The sequence below is a fragment of the Aquarana catesbeiana genome, linkage group LG01 (genome assembly GCF_042186555.1).
Source record: "Aquarana catesbeiana isolate 2022-GZ linkage group LG01, ASM4218655v1, whole genome shotgun sequence".
NCBI lineage: Eukaryota > Metazoa > Chordata > Amphibia > Anura > Ranidae > Aquarana > Aquarana catesbeiana.
In genome coordinates this window covers 308,832,019-308,853,287 of record NC_133324.1, presented here as the reverse complement: position 1 = coordinate 308,853,287, position 21,269 = coordinate 308,832,019, and the positions used below count along the sequence as shown (strand labels likewise).

General features: G+C 42.9%; 1 protein-coding gene across 3 annotated transcripts in view; it reads right to left on the bottom strand.

The window, feature by feature from the left end:
• Positions 1-2,714: 2,714 nt before the first annotated feature.
• The window catches only part of LOC141143829 (retinol dehydrogenase 12-like), a 121,465-nt gene continuing 102,910 nt past the window's right edge, over positions 2,715-21,269 (bottom strand). For all 3 annotated transcript variants that reach the window (XM_073629356.1, XM_073629355.1, XM_073629357.1), the window contains exons 3-5: positions 14,428-14,670; positions 5,162-5,464; positions 2,715-3,379 (exon numbers count right to left, since the gene is read on the bottom strand). In XM_073629356.1, coding sequence (XP_073485457.1) covers positions 3,084-3,379; positions 5,162-5,464; positions 14,428-14,670 — 842 coding nt within the window. In that variant the 3' untranslated portion in view covers positions 2,715-3,083. The remainder of the gene's footprint in view (positions 3,380-5,161; positions 5,465-14,427; positions 14,671-21,269) is intronic.

Below are 21,269 nucleotides of genomic sequence, written 5' to 3'. Positions count from 1 at the left end.
ATAATTCAAAGACCAAATCTGAAGCCAATTGGGACCCGTTGATTTGTTATATAAAACTCAAAACTAACAAAACTCCCTCCAGGTCCCAAAATCACACACGGGCCATCATACTGTAACACTAAACAAGTCACGTGACACCGGGGAGGGAAAATGGCTAATTTGGCCCAATTTGGACAATTTCACCTAGTGGTGTACTCACTTTTGTTGCCAGCGGTTTAGACATTAATGGCTGTGTGTTGAGTTATTTTGAGGGGACAGCAAATTTACACTGTTATACAAGCTGTACACTCACTACTTTACATTGTAGCAAAGTGTAATTTCTTCAGTGTTGTCACATGTAAAGGCATAATAAAATATTTATAAAAATGTGAGGGGTGTACTTACTTTTGTGAGATACTGTAGATATGATCTCATAACATACCTGTATATCACTGTGCATGAGATATTTTAACTGTGTGTACAGAGGCTAAAAAAAGTTGGTTTTATTGTCCTCCACTTGCTTTTTGTAAAACAAGATATATCAGCTCTGACACAGAAAGAATGTTCTATGTGTAACCATGATCTTTTAAACCTTAATAAAAAATATTCCCCCCAAAAAATAATTATGCTTCCATATACATGATTAGAAGATTGCCAGGTAGAAGTCTACAAATGCAGATACAAATTAGTAAACTCTAGTTATAAATGTGACACCAAAAGAACAGAAAAACAGAAATATGATAGCTGCCATTGATGACTTGCCCAGGATAGAGTATTTTCATGCCCAAGAGTAACAGGGATGCAACTCTATTCCTGTACACGTGTAACCTTGGCAGTGAAGTTACATCCGCACAGCCATGGCATTTATCAGCCTGTCATTGGTTTGTACAGGGTGCTGACCACAGCTGTATACAAAAATTTGTGACTCCCAGGTGCAGAAATACTCATTAATACTAATTGTGGTGGTGGTTGGCCTTCTGCGTTCCATGTGCATGAACCGTACTTTCTCAATATTAGGCCCAGTCCTGTATCAGGAAGTATATCAGGTGTTCAGACATTTCACACATTCTATGTCTGGTCCGAGTCAGTAGCTCACCAAATAATGAATTAGGTGTAAGATGACAGCCCTGGTAATGGCAAGTCCCACAAGCTGTTCTAAAAGATTTAAATAGGCATCTCTAAAATAAAGAACTTGACATGAGAAATGTACAGGGGCCACCATTACTGGCATCCTTCTGAAAAGGCTAGTTTCCTGCCGTTAGTTGGATACGGATATAGAAAGCCTGGTAAACTCTTCTCCATACTTGTTAGAGACCAGGGATCTCAAAATGTATTGAAGCAAGAGGGTCAACCCTGCTGCCAGGCAACTAGCATTTTCAGAGAATGATAATGGCAGGCTCTGTATTTCTGTCATAACATCTTTTCTTTCAAGCAAAACTTTACCTTCCTCTGCCCCCCCCCCCCTCTTTTTATTTAAACATAACTATCCTGAAGCATGATCTCCTTTAACTAGGTGGTCCTTGAAGTGGTTTTAAACATGACATGACCATAAAAAAGCATATCCCTCTATAGTTTGTACGTGTATCAATTAAAATGACTAAGTGTCATTTCTGTCTGCTGCTTCAGTCCTCTAGACGGAGCATGAATCACTTCTAAACATGTTCCTGACACCAAAAGAACAATGGTGACAGGGGAGGCATCTCCAGCTGATTGACAGCCTCAGCTCTGTCCCTGTGTGAAAGGGGGGGGGGTCCCTTATCTCCAATCAGCTCTTCTCACTGAGCTCTGCAGAGTGAAACTTCAGCTCTCTGCCCTCTTTTGAACTCTCAGACAAGCTTTATAGTTCTGTACATTAAGTGAATGTAGGGGAAAGATAGCTTTAGACATATAGGTACAACTTATGTAGGAGGATTTGTCTAATCTCTGTGTTTCACCTGAGGCCAGTCACTTCACTAGGTAAATGTGAGGGTTTACAACCACTTTAACGATGCAGAGAGTGGCGTGATAATATCAGCACCATTCTTTTTATCATTTATATTAGGAGTGAAGTGTGCTTGGTTATTCTCACCAAAGGGGCAAGTCCACGACACCCAGCACTTCAGGGTGTTTGTTCAATGAGCCTGAGGCTTCATACAATGCAGAAAAGGAACAGCACTGGATCACAGAGTAGCCAACTCTGCAAAAGCCATTAGAGAAGAGGCTGTACGCATCGCAGCTTCTTATTTCTAGAATTGCTAGGCAGTTTTTTTTACTTTCCAAAAAGGATGAGCTTTAAAACACTGTCTAAAGCCTAGGCTGTTCCACTGTACACAATTTTGTTTTTTGGAATTTTACAAGCATTTTTGCAGCCCTCAATTCTACAGGGCATCCGTAATATAAAATTATTAAACAAGACAATTTAAAAAAAATAAATTTTTGAAGCCACCCTATCTCCGACTTATACTAATAGACAGTAACTGTGTGTGTGTGTGTGTGTGTGTGTGTGTGTGTGTGTGTGTGTGTGTGTATTTAAACAAAAAGCTTTGTACATATATCCACCTGGAATTTCTTTCATGCACAGCTAAATATTCACCACAAGTGTCAAGTCAGATAATGTACTGCAGGTTGCATGCCCAGCATCTACTGCTCAGTTCAGACTTTTATGTGTGTCATTTATTTAAAATCATCCTTAGTAGTAGGAGGCAAAGCAGTTTTCACACCTCCGTGGCTGCTGTAATGACAGGTCTTTGCTGACATGAATTTAAATATTTTAATAACAGATCAAACTTGCTTTGAATGAACAATGAAAATAATTATTCATGCAATTTTTTACATCGTATAAATAAATTAAACACGGATAAAACGCAGAGTTCCACAAGTCTGGGTGTTGGCCCTATGGTGTAGTATATTTTCTTGTCTTATGTAAATGTCAGAAACATTGTTTTTGCTGTTTGTGTCCCCTGAGCACATTTACCCACTTTATCTGTTCTGCTGGCCAACCCACTGAGACCGAAAGTGATGGGAAATTTAAAAAAATCCACACTAAACAGTTGGCATTCAGGAAAAAAAACCCACACTAAAAAGGATTGGCTTTCAGTTTTTGTGGACCCCTGATCATTTCAATGCTATCGTGTTCTTGTAGCTAAATGTTCCCTTGGAGAGGAGGTAAGCCCAACCATTGTTTCACTTGCTTCCCAAAGCTTTTTGGCAATTCCACTGTCCTGTGCATGTGGCTGCAATGTGCATGGTTTACAGTCTGAGAAATAACCTCCATTGTGCTGGAGAATGTCATCAGATACAGCACAATATATTACAGTCTGAGCAGCTGCCTGGCAGGAGATGAAGAACATAGAAGTGAAGACATACATCACTATGTGGAACAGGATTGAAAATTGGGATTTCCACTCGTCAACAACATAACCTGTAAGAGAAAGGGACAAAATTAAGAGCGCTATCTTTTAGCATATGCAGAAAATACCCAATTATTAAAGGCTGCAAGCCTGGGCATGGTCAGTCTTTTGAAGGCTTCATTTTTTTGCTACAGGTTTTTGGAAAATGTGGAATGAAAATGTATTTTTTCAAAAAGTTGTCAACACAGCATAGGCATACTTAGAGTTACATCCCAAAACACATTCTGTTACTCCTCCCGAGTATGGTGAGATTTTTTCACAGCATAGTCACATGAGAGGCCCAAAATCCAAGGAGCACCTTTCAATCTTTATAGGGCTATCCATCAGATTTTTGGACACTGTGAATGGTGTGGCTTTAGCTGCAGAGGCAGTTGCCAGGGGGTGCACATGCTGTGGCTGCAATACTTTGCTTCACAGACGTGGCAAGAATTATATCCCCTTTCACTTTTGGCAGGGTAGTGCCATGCATACGTGAAAAGGGGCACTTGTGTGGGTCCACTGGTGACACTGTACTGCTGTGGCAGTAATCAGACAATGGCTGGCTGCTCTGATATCACAGTATGTACATGATCATCACAACAGCAGTACAATGTCACCACAGCGATGCTGCACTTGCTTTGGTGACAGTATGTTAAAAAAACAAAAACAAAAAAAACCCAAATATACTGTCACTGGAACAGTGCAGTGTCACTATGATGACATTGTACTGCTGTGGCTATTTACCAAAGATGCTGGCTGTTGCACTGACATATAGTGTCATCAGTTCAGCAGTCAGTGTAGACAGAGCAGTGCAATGTCACCACGTAATAAACAAACACTCAGAAATGGCTGAAAGGCTGCAAGCATACAAGACTGGTCACAGCGATCCCAGGAAAAGGAAAAAAATCTAAAGAAAATTGTATAGTGTGTATCCAGCTTATAGAGGGGTGGGAGTTGTTCAAAGAGAAGTATGGATGTAGCATCTAGCCAACGCTGCATATGTCCCCCGCCGGGAGAACTGAGTGATCAAACACTGTTGATCGCTCAATTCTCCCCTCCGCTCTGAGCAGAGAACCATGACTGTCAGTCACCGGCTCTCTGCTCTTCAGTGCTCACTTGAATTCCAGGCTGTGGAGAGGGGTGGGAGGGTCTGGCTCAGGCTCTCTGTGGATTACTGAGAGGCCAGGTGCTGGTCCAGGCATCTGGGTGGATCCCAACTATTTCCCGAATCTGGAATAGCTGTGGACTTTAGCCCACTGTCAGCTGAAAACGGGTCACTGGAGTGCATAACGAGCTGCACTCCTGTGACCTACAGGACAAGTATAGCTAAAATAGCTTTGGCCATATTTCTCCTTGAGTATAAAAATGTATATTGATGTATACTGGGGTTTCTGCATTACGGTTGGGAGTCAGACAAAAACTGGAAGCCAGGCATTTTGTCATAAACATTATAAAACTATTCTACTACTCATAAAATTCTTTTCACAAGCAAATTGTAATTAGTCTGACTGCGCTGTGTAAATACCAAACTCGGAAACATTATAGAATCTGGACATCACATTGTTGCAGACTGAATAAACAGAACTCCAAATACACCATCAGACTGGATTATAGCCAAGCAGTATTTGGTGCAAAGTTTAGAAGTACCCTGTGCAGTCCTTGCATTAGAGTACTTTTCACCTTCTAAATGAAAAAGGAGTCCCAAAAACCAAGGCACTTAATATAAAAATGTTGTTTTAGCATCGTCATACTACAGAACACATATAATAAATTATTAATGTAAAAAAAACACAATAGAAAAAGTGTTTCCTGACCTGGATGAACAGCACATGCAGATATGCCATGCCTCTCCACCTGCCGAGCCAATTCCTGGGTAAAGTAAACATTTGCCAGTTTGCTCCTGCAGTATGTAAAAAGTGGCACTATGTTGTAGTTAAGGTCTGTGAAGTCCAGCTTCTGATATTTGTGAATGTTAGAAGTGACATTAACGATACGGCTTGGTGCACAATGCTTGAGGCGGTCCAGAAGTAGATTGGTGAGAAGAAAAGGTCCAAGGTGGTTGACTCCAAAACACATACTGAATCCGTTATCTGTCCAGTCCAGCAGAGCTGGTACTCCTGAGGATTAGAGAAAGGGTATATGACAAACAAAAAAATGCAGCACAATTCATTGTAGAATGCTTTCCTTATTTCAGTCTTTAAAGTTGTTGTAAAGGCACAAGGTTTTTTTTACCTTCATGCATTTATGCATTCTATGCATAAAGGTAAAAAAACAAATAAAAAAACAAACAAACATTCTGTGTGCAGCACACCCCCAGCCCCCCCTAAAACTTACCTGAGCCCCCTCTCAATCCAGTGATGTCCACGAGAGTCTCGTCTCTCCGGGGACTCGCACTCCTGATTGGCTTTTGGTAACAGCGGGAGCCATTGGCTATCAATCACAGCCAGTGAGCCAATCAGGAGACGGGGCCTACCCACTGCTCCGTGTGTGAATGTACACACAGAGCCATGGGTCAGAAGTATGCCTGCTTGGGTGCCCCCACAGCAAGCTGCTTGCTGTGAGGGCAGCCGGTAAAAAGGAGGGGCCAGGAGCGCTGGGGTGGACACCGAGAAGAGGAGGATTCGGGCTGCTCTGTGCAAAACCATTACACAGAGCAGTTAAATAACACGTTTGTTATTTAAAAAAAAAAAAAAAAAGGGGTTTAATATCACTAAACCTGAATTAACAACTCTTGCCTTTTTTATTCAACAGAATATAACAGCACGTGTTATATAAGGATGCATCGTAAAGAACTAACCAGAAGGAAAAGAACTGCAACACATTATTAAAAAGGAGAGGTGTGGACTTTGTAAAAACAAAAAACAAAAAAAAAAAAAAAAAACATCTATACCCACCTCCATGCTGCAGCATCAGTCTGATGCTGCAGCCGTCCCCTGCTGGCTCTATGATCGCTCAATTCTCAGTCCTCCCAGAGCAGAGTGCGGCGACTGTCAGTCACCACTCTCCATTCTGCTCCTCCCGCGCTCACTGGAGCACTGGGCTGGAGAGGGGACAGACACAGCTAGCTTCTGGCTCTCAGTCGCACACAGAGCCAGAGCCAGCCAGTGGATCCAGATTATATGGTCTGGATCCTTTCAGAGCCTGAAGCAGCTCTGTGACGTCAGCCGACAGCAGGCTTTAGCCCGCTGTCAGCTGACTAAGGGTCACAGGAGAGCTAAAGGAAGTGCACTCCTGTGACCGTGAAGAAGCTTTGCCCATACTTCTCTTTTAAATCAGGAAACAAAGCACATCGCTAATATTTGTTTTACAAACCGCTGTTCTGTGGTTTCTTTCCAGAAGTTTGAAAGAAAGAATGATCAAAATAGCTTAAAGACTGAAGTCAAAGATGTCTATGTGCACATTATGACCATTAATCATTACAACACACAGGCTACAGGCAGGCAAAAATAAATTGCTGATTTTTCTTTAACAGAACTATCGTTTCTAGATCACTGTGATAAAGCTGTTCAATTATGTGACATCCATTAATTTCATCATTCTGCCAACCCAAGTCCTGATGAACACACAGTTGTAAAATGACTGTCAGTGTTGAATAAAAATGATCAATGGGCTTATTTAAGAACAGTGAAATGAGCAATGGTGTGCAACATTCCATTGCACCCAACCAGATTTCAGCGACCTAACTATAAAAGCTAATTTCTTGCTGGTCTTTGAGGGCTGCCTACTGCAAAAAATGACAACTGTACTCAAATGCACATCAAAATTCAACTTTATTTTTTGTTCAGGTCGTGATCATTATGAGCTACGCCTAAAAACTTATCACTGGTTTCTTCACAAACTCAAACTCATTCTCGCTTCGTGCCAACACCAAATAGGCCAAGGAGAAATGAATATGCAGCCATGACTGACCATAATTTAGGCATGCAACTAAGGTAAGGACGCTTAAAAATGTAATTGTTTTATAAGCTGCAACATACGGTACATAAACTGATGATTTATTTTCATAGGTAGTGCAAAGCGCAAAAGGAAGTAACCCCTAATAAGTAGTAGGATTGCACCGATACTAGTATCAGTGCCAATACTGAGCATTTGCCCGAGTACTTGTACTATGGCAAATGCTCCGATGCCTAAACCGATACCTGGACAGTCAGGTGTGATCAGTGCGGTGCTGGGGAGGAGTTACGATCACCATGCTCCTTTGTCCCCCTCTCTCCTCGATCTGTCAGGATGGAGAGTGGAGGAAGGAGCCGGTAAATGTGTCATTTATCTGCTCCTTCCTTTTCCGAATGCACAGTCAGCGATAACTGACTTTGTTCATTCATAACTGTCACTGAGCATCATAAACTGTGTTTACGATGCTTTTGTTTCTGAATGTAGAGGAGCTGCTGTCTCCTGTCCATTCCTCTTCAGTGCAGCTGAGGCTGCAGGGGAATCTGTACTCAGTCCCTTTCTCTGTCTCAAAAGGGAGATGTCAGGGGTCTGTTAAGACCCCTGATATCTCACCAAAGCCACCCCTCAACAGGGCTAATAAAAAAAACTAAAACCACTGACATAGTCCACACGTCATCAGTGCTGCATATTAATGTTAATGCCACTGTCACATTACATACAAAAAAAAAAAAAAAAAAATTACCGGTATCGGCGAGTACTTGAACAAAAGTGTCGGTACTTGTACTCGGCCTTAAAAAAGTGGTATTGGGACAACCGTAATAAGTAGATTTTAGTTTACTGAAGGGTAATATAAAATTAAATTTTCTTTCAGCACTCTGTCTTACTAGAAAACACAGATGGTTTGGCATTTTGTCTATAAAAAGCCTAACTTACACATCTTGCCTAGAGTACACAGCATTGTATAAAAAAACAAAAAAAAAGTAAACTGCTAAAAAAGTGAGCCTTTCAGAATATGAATATGAATATATATATATATATATATATATATATATATATATATATATAAAATCCATGATAATACAATTAATAGAGACGACCATGAAATGCAGTTGTTGGAGATGCTGTAGCTATAGTCAGTCATTTGAAGCAAAATCCACAACTCCATCTAGTGGAAATTATAATAAATGCAGCACACTTCGGTACTCAATTTAATGAAATTAATTAATTCTGTGGAAAGCACAGTTGAAAAAGGTTTTCAATTAAAAACACATAGAAGATTCACTTGATTTAATATGCTAAAGAATGCCTTTAAATGCTTCTTCGGGGCAATTTCAACACAACCTATTTTAAATATATACTCTGAGGCAATTGCTTCTTCTTTACCATATTTAAAGCAACCACATTATTATGCACATTGGAATAATTAAAGAAAACATGCTACTGCATGCCATTCTGTACTAAGGATGTAAATTATATTGTGTATATACCCAAGAGCTTTCTGCTGAGTCGCATTTATAGAGGCAACGAAAAACAGCAACCCACCTATGACCCGACTTAATGTAGAAAAACGTATGCAGAAGCAGCAGGCACTGTACCTTTATGTTCATTTTACAAATAATGTTATGTCACACTTAACCACTTAGGACGACATCAGCTTTTTTACACTCTATGCAGGGGTGACAACACTTCCAACCCTCTTCCCGAATCCCCGTTGTCACTATCTGCATCCACTGTATGAGCTTGGACAAAAGTGCAGCGTAATGATGTCATTTGGTCACAGGGCACATTCCACTAGTGACTTTACACATCATTTATCATGTCATCACAGTCTGCTCCTCTGCTATACACTAAATTATCATGCCTGTAGGGCTGCAAAGGGCACTCCCTCAAAGAGGTCCTTCTACAGGGAGAAACGTCATTGAATTCTGGGAGCTGTCATTTATACCTCGCCTCTGTCCCTCCTAGAGAGCAAGGGGAAGTGCCAGATAAACCCACCTCCACTTTGTATTGACAACCTATTCAAAATGAATGGGCTTCCTTAAACGTGGTTGTAAACCTCATACATGAAATATGAACAAAGCAAATCCCTCTATGATGTGTACTTGTCTCAATTAAGAGCATCAATTGTCATTACTGCCTGTTGTCTCCTTCCTCTGCTATCTGCATGAGTCACTTCTGACAAGGTTTCTTGACACCAAGAGAAAAATGGTGATGGGAGGGAGCTCAAGCACACAGCCTGTGACTGACCGCCTCAGCTCTGTTCCTGTGTGGAGGGGGTGTGTCCCTTCCCTCCAATCAGCTCTCACTGAGCTCCGCAGCACGTTAACGTCAGCTCTCCGCCCCCTTCTTTCTGACCGCTCAGAGAAGCTATATTTGAACAACTGTATAGAAGAGTAGACTGCAGGGGGGCGTGGCCTGACGCAGCATGGAGTAGGACGTACAGACACAGAGCTCCGTCCATCACTCCTAATCCTCATTAATCCTGGACATCCTGCATTAACAAACCGGCTGGATTGTGTCCCTGGGACACCTGGAGCAGAATTATCCGGTTCCTGCGGAGAGAGAGCGTGTGACGGCCCGAACGGAACGGCGATCTCCCGCCCGGCGCCACACTAAATTTAGGCCGCGGCTTCGGCCTACCACCGGAGGTCGCGGCCATCTTGGTCCTCCTCATCTGCGGCCCTGCCTGAAGCCTGCATCAATATACAGGTACCTAGCTGCGGGATAACCCCCTGGGAGAACGGGATTGAACTCATCCCTCTGATTATTAGCTTATATAATCATTAAAAGCCCAGGGAGAACGGCCTGGATTGCGGCCTAGACCTCTATGCTGTGACCGGCGGCCATTTTGGTACACCCACCTCCTCTGCCTGCATTGTAACACAGTCTGCGGTCCTGTTCCTCCCCTCCAAATAGTACCTACCCGGCCCTCTGTGTTTCACAGGACATAACTCCAGTCTGCCAATATTTCTGGGAAAAGGGGGGTAATACCTCACATACTGACACAGCAAGATTAGCTCCTGTCCCCATTTCCCCGGATACCCTACCATCTGGACATCATGTCGCCATCGAAGTCTCAGAAAGTCGCTGTATCTAAATTGGATCAATACCGCCGACAGGACAGGGAGGAACAGGCGGAAAATGACGGCGGCGCTGCACATGGCGAGGAGCGCACAGCGGGAGACACAGAAAAGCTGTTGGAAGCAATAACCCTCTGCAGAACATCACTTGCCTCACAGATAGAAGAAATCAAGGTAGACATATCCTTGATCAGACAAGACTTCCACAAACTCCGAGACCGTGTTAAAGAAACGGAAACCCGCATCAGTGACATGGAGGACACCATTCCCCCAATGAGAACGGAGGTGCACCACATGAAGCAGCAAATCCAACAACTATTCTCCAAGCAAGAAGACCTTGAGAACAGAAGCAGGAGATGTAACATCCGCCTCATTGGTCTGCCGGAGGGAGCTGAGGGTAAGGACCCCACGCTTTTCCTGGAGCAATTGCTCATCAAGACCTATGGTAGAGAGGCCTTCTCCCCCATGCTGGCAGTTGAAAGAGCCCACCGCATGCCCGCCAGACCGCCGCCACAAGGAGCCCCACCACGTACTTTTATAGCCAAAATGCTCAACTACAGAGATAGAGACGCTACCCTGCGACTTGCAAGGGAAAGAGGCAACATCCCCCTAGGCAACGTAAAAATTGCGGTGTTCCCTGACTTTTCGGCGGAGGTGCAGCGACGCAGACAAAATTTCATGGAAGCAAAGCGCAAGCTTAGAAACCTCAACATGAAATATGCCATGCTGTTTCCAGCGCGTCTCCGAGTGGAACACGACGGCCGGGTTTCCTTTTTTGAAGATCCCGCTGAGCTGATGGCCTGGTTGGAACGCAGAAACAACCTGGAAAAGGCGGATTAAAGTGTCTGTGAGTATGTAATCACACGTTAATCATCCACATGCACACCCCTGAAATAGATGCAACAACAACCCACTAACAATCATCACTGCACACCCACCCCTATTTACTTCATCAGTTGTTACCGTTGTGAAGAATAGCCCAAGGGGTAGAGGGACACAGTGCATACACAAATATCTACATGTACTCCCCTGTTGTGGGCTTGGATCCAGTTTATATTATGCGGATTATTTCTGATATACAATGCTGGAACTCTCCTGGGACAATTCCTTAAATGTTCGAACTACACTTATTACTTCTTACATCTCAATGGAGCTCTGGACTGCTGTAGTCCTACAGTCCACAAGCAGAGTGCAGCGTACTCTGCCCCCATACAAGTCTGGAACTGGCGGCCTAAGAAGAAAGAAGAGTAGACTGCAGATAAACAGGTATAACTTATGTAGGGAGATTTGTTTCAACTCTGTGCATCACCTGAGGCCAGTCATTTCACTGGGTATATGGAAGGATTTACAACCACTTTAATGCAATGCACGTTAATACTCGCGCAGTAATGCACAACAACAGTCATAAAAGATCTGAATGTGACCTGAAAAGTAGAGTTCCACTCATTTTCAAGTTTATTAAAAGTCCACAGCTACAAAAAGTGTAGCTGCTGACTTTTAATAAACAGACAGACACGCACCTGTTCCATGGTCCAGCCACCGGAAGCCTCGCTTCTCTCCTCTCTGTGGCACCGTCATTGCAAGTGTGGGCACCAGGCTGCGACAGCTTGCGGCTTCACAGCCGGGTGCGCATGCGCCTTCTCAGTGGCCAGGCAATGTTCTGGGACCTGTCCCAAGAGATTGCAGGGAGGGAGGAAGGGAGAGAAAGAGAGACCGCCTAGGACAGTGGTTCTCGACCTCTCTAGTGCCGTGACCCCTTGATAACATTTCCCAAGTTGTGGGGACCCCTAACAGTAAAATTATTTTCGTAGCCTGGGTTGTCAGCACCCAAGGCAAGACAAGTAATTTGCGCCCCTAACCCATGGACATTTAGCGCTCCCTGAGTCCCTTCCACTCATACAGTATTAAAACTCCTTATGGTACATTTTAGGATGTACCACTCTTTCTCTTTGTTCTCCTTTCTTTCCCTTTTATCTCTCTCAATCCTAATTTCTCATGTTTTTTTCACCATCCCTCTCTCTAGCCGTCTGTCTTGTTCTTTCTCTCCCTTTTTCTTTGTTCTCCCCCTCTTTTCCCCTCCCTTCCATGTATTCTCTCATTTTATGCCTTCTCTTACTCCTTGGTGGGGGGAATGGGATGAGTGGGGGTGGGATAAGTAGCATTGCTGGTGGGGGTGGGATCAGTGGCAGTGCTCGGGGGAGTTCTGATCAGCCAACTTAGGTGCTCCTTGATGAAGGTCATCTGCTGATTTGAGAACTGTAGTGGGGACTTTTAATGGCAACTATAATCGCAGGTAGTGTTACTCACTGTGTCTCCGGCTTCACTGTGTCTCCGACTTTGTGGTGTCTTGCAGCAGTGACATCTATTTCGAAATCAGGAGATAGGGTCTCCTCCAGCCCCCCCACTTCACATTCCTCACCAGTCAGCTGACCTCTAGTGTCTGCCCCCCCCCCAGCCATGAACTGAATGGGTGGCTGTGAGGAGGCTGAGTGGGCGGCCGTGGGCTCCAGGAACAGCCCAACTGGGCAGCCACAGGCTCCAGGGACAGCCCTGCTGGGCGGCCGCAAGTAGGCTGGGAGAATGGTGAAGGATTCAGGAACAGCCCAGGATTTGGTGACCCCTGGCAAATCGTCATTTGACCCCCAGGTTGAGAACCACTGGCCTAGGAGGTGGAGTGGAAGTGGGAGCTGGGTACCTGACAAAACTAAGTCACACCTCTGATATCCACATAGGATGAAACATGTCAGGCTGGCCGATGCAAGTACGCTGTGAGCCGTGGAGTATTTTCTATATGTGATGATGTTCCTTTTTACCTGTAAGTAGACTACAATAAAAACGTGTGTTTTACCTTTACGGGCTTCACTATTGTTGCTTTTTTCCTTACTGGGTTATATCCTTCTGGTGATCGCACAATATATCCATCTCCTTGTGAAAGGCCTGATGTCTTTTTGATATTGATGAACCTGGATATTTCTATGACCTGCCTATCAAGTATGGAGTGTGCCATTCGGATCCACTATTAACCTCTTGCATCATATGATTACATTGCTTGTTTTCATATCTTTCTGGTAAGCAGATTGATAGCACGTGGGTGTGGTCTGCTTTTCCTTTGCACATGAAGTTTGGTGGAGGCTCCACGTCATCTCTATCCTATATTGATTTTCAATGGACTATTACACATTTTTAATATAATTTGCTTTACTTAAGCGCAGCATTTTGGATTTCTATATTTGTGTTTGATGAATCAACAAACTATGCTGGCTGCTTTTCTTGTTTTCCTTTTTAGTTAGCGCAGATATTTGTTACTCTGTTTTCAAAACTAGGTACCTGTTCCCTCTCAAAACAATGACATGTCAAATGTGGCATGTAAGGGGGCGAGGAATGCTTAAAGCAGAAGTTACACTTTTGGGTGGAACTCCGCTTTAATGAAACTCAGAAATATCAATGACTTAGACGGTGATCAGACTTTGATCCGACTTCAGTGATGTTCAATGGGCTGAAGTAGGATCAAAGTCGGACCAAAGTAGTGCAGGGACCACTTTGAAGTCGGCATGACTTGAAGTCGTACTAATATGAATGGTAGTCATTGGAAATCATGGGGAATGACTTGTCATGCGACTTTGCAGTCCCAAGTCGTAAGACAAATCGTACAAGTGTGAAAGGGGCCTTAAACAGTTTGCAATGTGGGAGTAATGATGCAAAATTACTGTTACCTATTGTATTCACTAGATATAGGAAACCTTTGTAGTTATTCTTTGTTCAGTTATTATCAAATGTTTATGTTTGTGACTGGATTTAAACCTAAATTTTACATTTTTAAACCTGACTGGGCAAATCCAATACGACAAAATGCCTATACACATAAAAAACACCAATTTTTTTAAAGACTTATCGGTTACTTGCAACAGTATACCAAATGCCTGTGGACTTCTAGACTAAAATGGCCAGCTACTACATTCTAAGTGTGTTATTCGGGACTCTAGAGGGTACCATTTTTAGCCAAGTTCTGACCCCAATGCCACTGCTATATTATGTTGCCTGAGAGAACATGGTAGTCAACACAAGTTAAAGGTGAAACCAAAAATAGATATTTACGACACAATACATACCATCAAGGTTTATAAGGATATCAAGCCGTTTTTCAGCCTTTAAAAAATCTCTGCAAAAGTTACGTATGTTTTGCAGGTTTGCCAAGTTCAGACACCAGAATTGGATGTTCAGACTTGAACTCTCTTTCTTAATCTCTCTTACAGCAGCCTCTCCTTTCTGTTCATCATGACATGTAATACAGACACGGGCACCACGTCTTGCCAAGGCAATGGCTGTCTCTTTTCCAACACCAGAAGTCCCACCTATGGTTTTAAAACAAGCACATTTACTTTGAAAGCAAGGAGGATCTGCATCAATGACAATAGTCTATAGAAAGGGCCATCATAAAACATTGTGCCATCCTGAAAGTCAGTGTTTCACGAACTTGTCCTCAAGTCCCGTGAACAATCCATGTTTTGTGAATATCTACACAGAGTTAAAGCGGTATTAAACCCAAAAGCAAACATTTATTATATTAAACAGTTCTAGAGTGCGGGCTGGCTGCGCAGAATCACATATATTTATATATATACACAGTGCCTTGAAAAAGTATTCATACCCCTTGAATTGTTCCATATTTTGTCATGTTACACCAAAAACGTAAATGTATTTTATTGGGATTTTATGTGATAGACCAACACAAAGTGGCACATAATTGTGAAGTGGAAGGAAAATGATAAATGGTTTTCATTTTTTTTTTTTACAAATAAATATCTGAAAAGTGTGGTGTGCATTTGTATTCAACCCCCTTTACTCTGATACCCCTAACTAAAATATAGTGAAACCAATTGCCTTCAGAAGTCACCTAATTAGTAAATAGAGTCCACCTGTGTATGATTTAATTTCTGTATAAATACAGTTGTTCTGTGAAAACTAACATTGAACATCATCCTGAACACACCATCACCACTGTGAAACATAGTGGTGGCAGCATTATGTTGTGGGGATGCTTTTATTCAGCAGGGACAGGGAAGCTGGTCAGAGTTGATGGGAAGATTGATATTGCCAAATACAGGGCAAGCTTAGAAGAAAACCTGTTCGAGTCTGCAAAAGACTTGAAACTGGGGAGGAGGTTCACTTTCTAGCAGGACAATGACCCTAAACATACAGCCAGAGCTACAATGGAATGGTTTAGATCAAAGCATATTCATGTGTTAGAATGGCCCAAAGTCCAGACCTAAATTCAATTGAGAATCTGTGGCAAGACTTGAAAATTGCTGTTCACAGACACTCTCCATCCAATCTGATAGAGCTCGAGCTATTTTGCAAAGAAGAATAGGAAAAAATGTCACTCTTCTAGATATGCAAAGCTGGTAGAGACATCCCCAAAAAGACTTGCAGCTGTAATTGCAGCGACAGGTGATTCTACAAAGTATTGACTCGGGGGGGGGGGGGGGGCTGAAAACAAATGCACACCACACTTTTCACATGCCACTTCATGTGCCACTTTGTGTTGGTCTATCACATAAACTCCCAATAAAATACATTTACGTTTTTGGTTGTAACATGACAAAATGTGGAATATAAAGGGTATGAATATTTTTTCAAGGTACTGTATATGTGATTCTGCATCTCCAGGTAGGGGGGCATGCATGCCTGCCATGCTGTCACTGGCTCCAGCACATGCCGATTACCAGTTCCCGGCCAACGATTTTTGACTGCCGCCCCCCCCCATCATTGAAGCAAGTAACAGGAGAAAGCTTTGTGTATGTAAACAATACAAAGCTCTCTTTTGACAGTGGTGATGTGCTGTTTTTTGTTTCCCTGCAAAGCAGGGGAAAAAATGGCACATCCCTTAGCAAAAGCACCCCACAGTAAACATGGTTAGGTACATATTTAACTCTTTGATTGCCCCAGATGTTAACCCTTTCTCAGCCAGTGTCATTAGTACAGTGTATATTAGCACTGATCACAGTATTTGTGTCACTGGAGAGGTCAGTTCCCCCCAAAGCATCAGATTGCCCGCCGTCCTGCTGAGTCACTGATCACTGCCATTACTAGTGTGTGTGTGTGTATATATATATATATATATTATATATATAATAAATATTACAGTATATTAGAGCTGCACAATTAAACGTCAAGAATCGTTATCGCGATCTTGACTAAAGTGTTTCACAATTCTTTCTATGCAAAGAATTCTCTCTGCTCTTCCAAAGCCACAGCCCTCAAAAGTAAGGAAGAGAAAAACTGGTCAGTCTGCCAACTTAAGTATAAACATTGTAACAATTGGTCAATGGAATAGACTGTGTGTAAGTGAGAAAAGTTTAACCACTTAAAACACTAAACCTTTTTCTGACATTTGTTGATTTCAAGTTAAAATAATTTTTTTTGCTAGAAAATTACTTAGAAGCCCCAATTTTTTTAGTAGACACCCTAGAGAATTAAATGGTGGTTGTTGCAATATTTTATGTCGTGCTGTATTTGCGCGGCGGTCTTTCAAATGCAATTTTTTGGAAAGAAAAAAAAAAAAACCTAACCAGTAAAGTCAGCCCATTTTTTTTGTATAATGTGAAAGATTTTATGTCGCGAGAATTGTTAGAGAATCGTGATCTTTTTATTCTAAGCAAAAAAATTGTGATTCTCCTTTTGGCCAGAATCGTGCAGCTCTACAGTATATATCTTATAGTTTGCAGACTCTAATTTTCACGAAAAGCAATCAATATACATACGCTTATTGGAACCGTTTTTACCAAAGAAATATAGCAGAATAAATTTTGGCCTAAATTTGTGAAGAAATTAGATTTTTAAAAAACATTTTTGGATATGTTTAAGATCAGACAATAAAAAAAAAAAAAAATATATATATATATATATATATATATATATATATATATATATATATATATATATATTTTTTTTTTTTCAAAATGTAAGGCTTTGTTTATATCACAAAAAATAAAAATCACAGCGGTGATAAAATAAAACCAAAAGTAAGCTCCATCTGTGGGGAAAAAAAAATTATACAAATTTTGTTTGCGTACAGTATTGCATAACCGCGCAATAGCTAGTTAAAAGTAGCACAGTGCCAAATAAAGGGGGTAAAAAGTGAGTATGTTGTATTCTAAGACTGAGAACCAAACCATCAAAGACTGCTGATCGCTCAGTTTACAGTCTTCACTGAGCAGCAAGTCGGTGACTGTCAGTCACCAGCTCTCTGCTCGGTCCCTCCAGCGCTCACAGGAGCACCAAGCTGGAGAGGGTGTGGGAGTTACTGGTTCAGTCTCCCAGCGGCTTGCTATGAGGGTGAGCCAGCTGCCGGTCCAGGCATCTGGTTGGAACCTGGACCGGCTGAAAATGGGTCAAAGGAGTGCAGAACGAATTGCACTCCCGTGATCCCCAGGAGAAGTACAGCAAAACAGCTTTGGCTATACTTCTCCTTTAACATCGATGGGTGTGCTTACAATGATCATCTTTTTATTTATGTAAAACCTTTAGCTCAAAAAGGAACAAAACTGTTGTTGCTGTAACTGCTTAAAAATAGGATTTTTATAACCGCTTACCTGTAAAATCCTTTTCTTGGAGTACATCACGGAACACAGAGCCACAGTAATTACTGTCTGGGTTATATGGCACCTTTAGGTGATGGACACTGGCACACCCTAAACAGGAAGTTCAGATCCCCATATAACCCCTCCCTTTACCGGGAGCACTTCAGTAGCAATACACTTGTAACCAGAAAGAGGGGAGGGACCTCTGTGTCCCATGATGTACTCCAAGAAAAGGATTTTACAGGTAAGTTGTTATAAAAATCCTATTTTCTTTATCATACATCACGGGACACAGAGCCACAGTAATTGCTGTCTGGGATGTCCCAGAGCAATGCCACCTGAGGGGAGGGGACACAACAAAAGTAGGGTGCAATCACACCTGAGGACCTATACGGCAGCCTGCAGCATACTGCGCCCAAAGACGACATCCTCATGCCTTCTTACATCCACCTGATAGAATCTGGTGAATGTATGGACTGAAGACCAGGTTGCGGCCTTGCAGATTTGAGCCATGGAGGCTTGGTGATGCACTGCCCACGAAGCACTAACAGCCCGAACACGAACAAAACATCCGTTTTCCGAATCTGAGCAGTCGCCTTCAAATAGATCTTGACCGCTCTCACTACATCCAAAGAGATTAGTGACTTTTCTTCCTTAGAACAGGGTTCTGGAAAAAATGAAGGTAAAACAATATCCTGGTTTAGGTGAAAACCTGAAACCACCTTTGGCAGAAAGCTAGGATGAGGACACAATACCACTCTATCCTTGTGAATGATTAAATATGGCTCTTTACAGGAAAAATTCGCCAGCTCCGATACCCTTCTTGCAGAAGAAATGGCTACCAGAAAAACTAGTTTCCTTGTCAAAAGGACCAAAAGAACATGTTGTATCGGCTCAAAAGGCTGTTTCTGTAATGCCGACAGAACTAAATTCAAGTCCCAAGGGTTCAGGGGTGCTTTAGCCAGAGGATTAACCCGTGTTACCCCCTGTATAAAGCTTTGGATCAAAGAATGCGAAGCCAGCGGATGTTGAAACAACACTGATAAGGCCGAGACCTGGCCCTTGATAGTACTCAAGGCCAGCTTCATCTCTAGCCCCATTTGCAGAAAGGCAAGAATTCTACCTATGAAATACTTCCTAGGATGCCAACCCTTGGATTCACACCAAGAAAGATATGCCTTCCAGACTCTATTATAAATGACTCTGGAAGCTGGCTTCCTTGCATTAAGCAAGGTAGGTATCACTGAGCCTCAAAGCCTACGATTTTTTAGAATGTGGGTTTCAATAGCCAATCCGTTAAATTTAGTGTTTCTAAAGTAAGATGGAACACTGGTCCCTGCGATAGCAGGTATGGACGTGGTAGTAGGGTCCATGGGTTTCCTACCGCCTTCTTTACTATTTTTGCATACCAAGATCTTCTGGGCCACAAGAACTTCCGACTTCCTTTCGTGCTTGATCCTGCAAAGAAGTCGAGGTAGCAGCAGAATAGGAGGGAACATATAACTCAGTGAGAACTGATCCCACCGAGTCACCAACGCATCTGTTCCGAATGCGAGTGAATCTCTTATTCTGGACACAAAGTTGTCGACTTTGTTGTTGAACCTGGACGCAAACAGATCTACATCCAAGATCCCCCATCTTTGGCATATAGCCAGGAAGATGTCGGGGTGAAGGGACCATTCCCCCGGGAACTACTGCTGGCGACTTAGGTAGTCTGCCTGCCAGTTCTCTACCCCTAGAATTAAGATTGCCGAAATGCACAGCACATGTTCTTCTGCCCAGGTTAGGATATGGTTTACCTCTGCCTGGGCTGCCTGACTTCTGGTGCCCCCTTGGTGACTGATATAAGCCACTGCTGTGGCATTGTCGGATTAAATCCTGACAGGAGAATTCTGCAACCTGAATGTCCAGGCCTTTAGGGCTAGACGCGCTGCCCGAATCTCTAGAAAGTTGATGGGCAAGGTCCTTTCGGTTCTGGACCATTTCCCTTGGACAGACGCTTCTTCCAGGACTGCTCCCCAAGCTGAAAGGCTGGCATCTGTTATCATCTTTCAGGTAACCAGTAAGGATTTCCCCTTCTGCAGATTCTCGGATATCCTCCACCAACTGAGGCTATGGCGCACTTTTGGCGACAAACGCATTGGAAAATCTAGTGCCTGAATCTTTTTGTTCCAGGCCGATAGGATACTATTTTGTAGCAGTCTCGAATGAAACTGAGCATAGGGAACTGCTTCGAATGAAGCCACCATCTTCCCCAATAACCTCATACAAAGGCGAATGGAAGGACCTTTCTTTGCCCTGACCCCTTGGACCAGCTCCTTTATGGCACTGATCTTTGCCTGGGGTAAAAACACCTTCTTTTGGGCTGTATCTATAACCAGACCCAAGTACTCTAATCATCCTACTGGCTTTAAAGAAGATTTCTCCAGGTTGATGACCCAACCTAGGTATTCCAGGTAGTTGATTGTGGTGACTACACTTTGATTCAAGTGGACTACCGACCGGTCTATTAAGTGCAGGCCGTCCAGGTATGCTATTATTGTTATACCTTGAGTCCTTAATTTGGCCAGAGGAAGGGCCAGAAGTTTTGTAAACACCCGAGGTGCAGTAGCTAGACCAAAAGGCAAGACTACAAACTGAAAATGAAGTTTTTCTACTTTGAAACGCAGATACTTCTGGTGAGCGGGGAAAATAGGCACATGCAGGTATGCATCCTTGATGTCGATTGATACCAGAAGCTCTCCCTCTTGTAGGATGGAGACTACCGATCGAATTGATTCCATGCAAAAAGAGTGAATCTTCAGGAACCGGTTTAGATCTTTGAACTCTGGAATGGGTCTGACATCCCCATTTGGTTTTGGTACCGTAAAAATGTCTGAATAAAACCCTGACCCCTGGTCTTCCACGGGGACCACCATGATCACCTTTTGTGACAAAAGTCGGTCTAACACTAGAGACTTCTTTTTCTCTGGATCTTTGGGGACATTTGACCTGAGGAAACGAGGAGACAGCAATTCTCTGAACTCTAGTTTGTAGCCTAGAGCTATTGTGGAGACCACCCATCAGTCCCGAAATTCTTCCTGCCAGACCTTTGAGAACTGTAGAAGTCTTCCCCCCCACTCGAGCGAGCGGGGGCACCCCTTCATAAATAGGCTTTAGTATTCTGTCTTGCGGGTTTCTGCCCCCAGGACCTCTTTTGCCCCTGGGATTGAGCCTAAGGTTTACCTCTTGAACCTGATGGTGGAGGCCGTCGCGACTGCCTGGAGGCTGATGCCCCCGGCACTGGAGAAAGAGCCCGTTTAAATGACGGACGTTTACTCTTTTTCTTAACTGGCAAAAGGGTACTTTTCCCACTTGATATTCTTTGGATA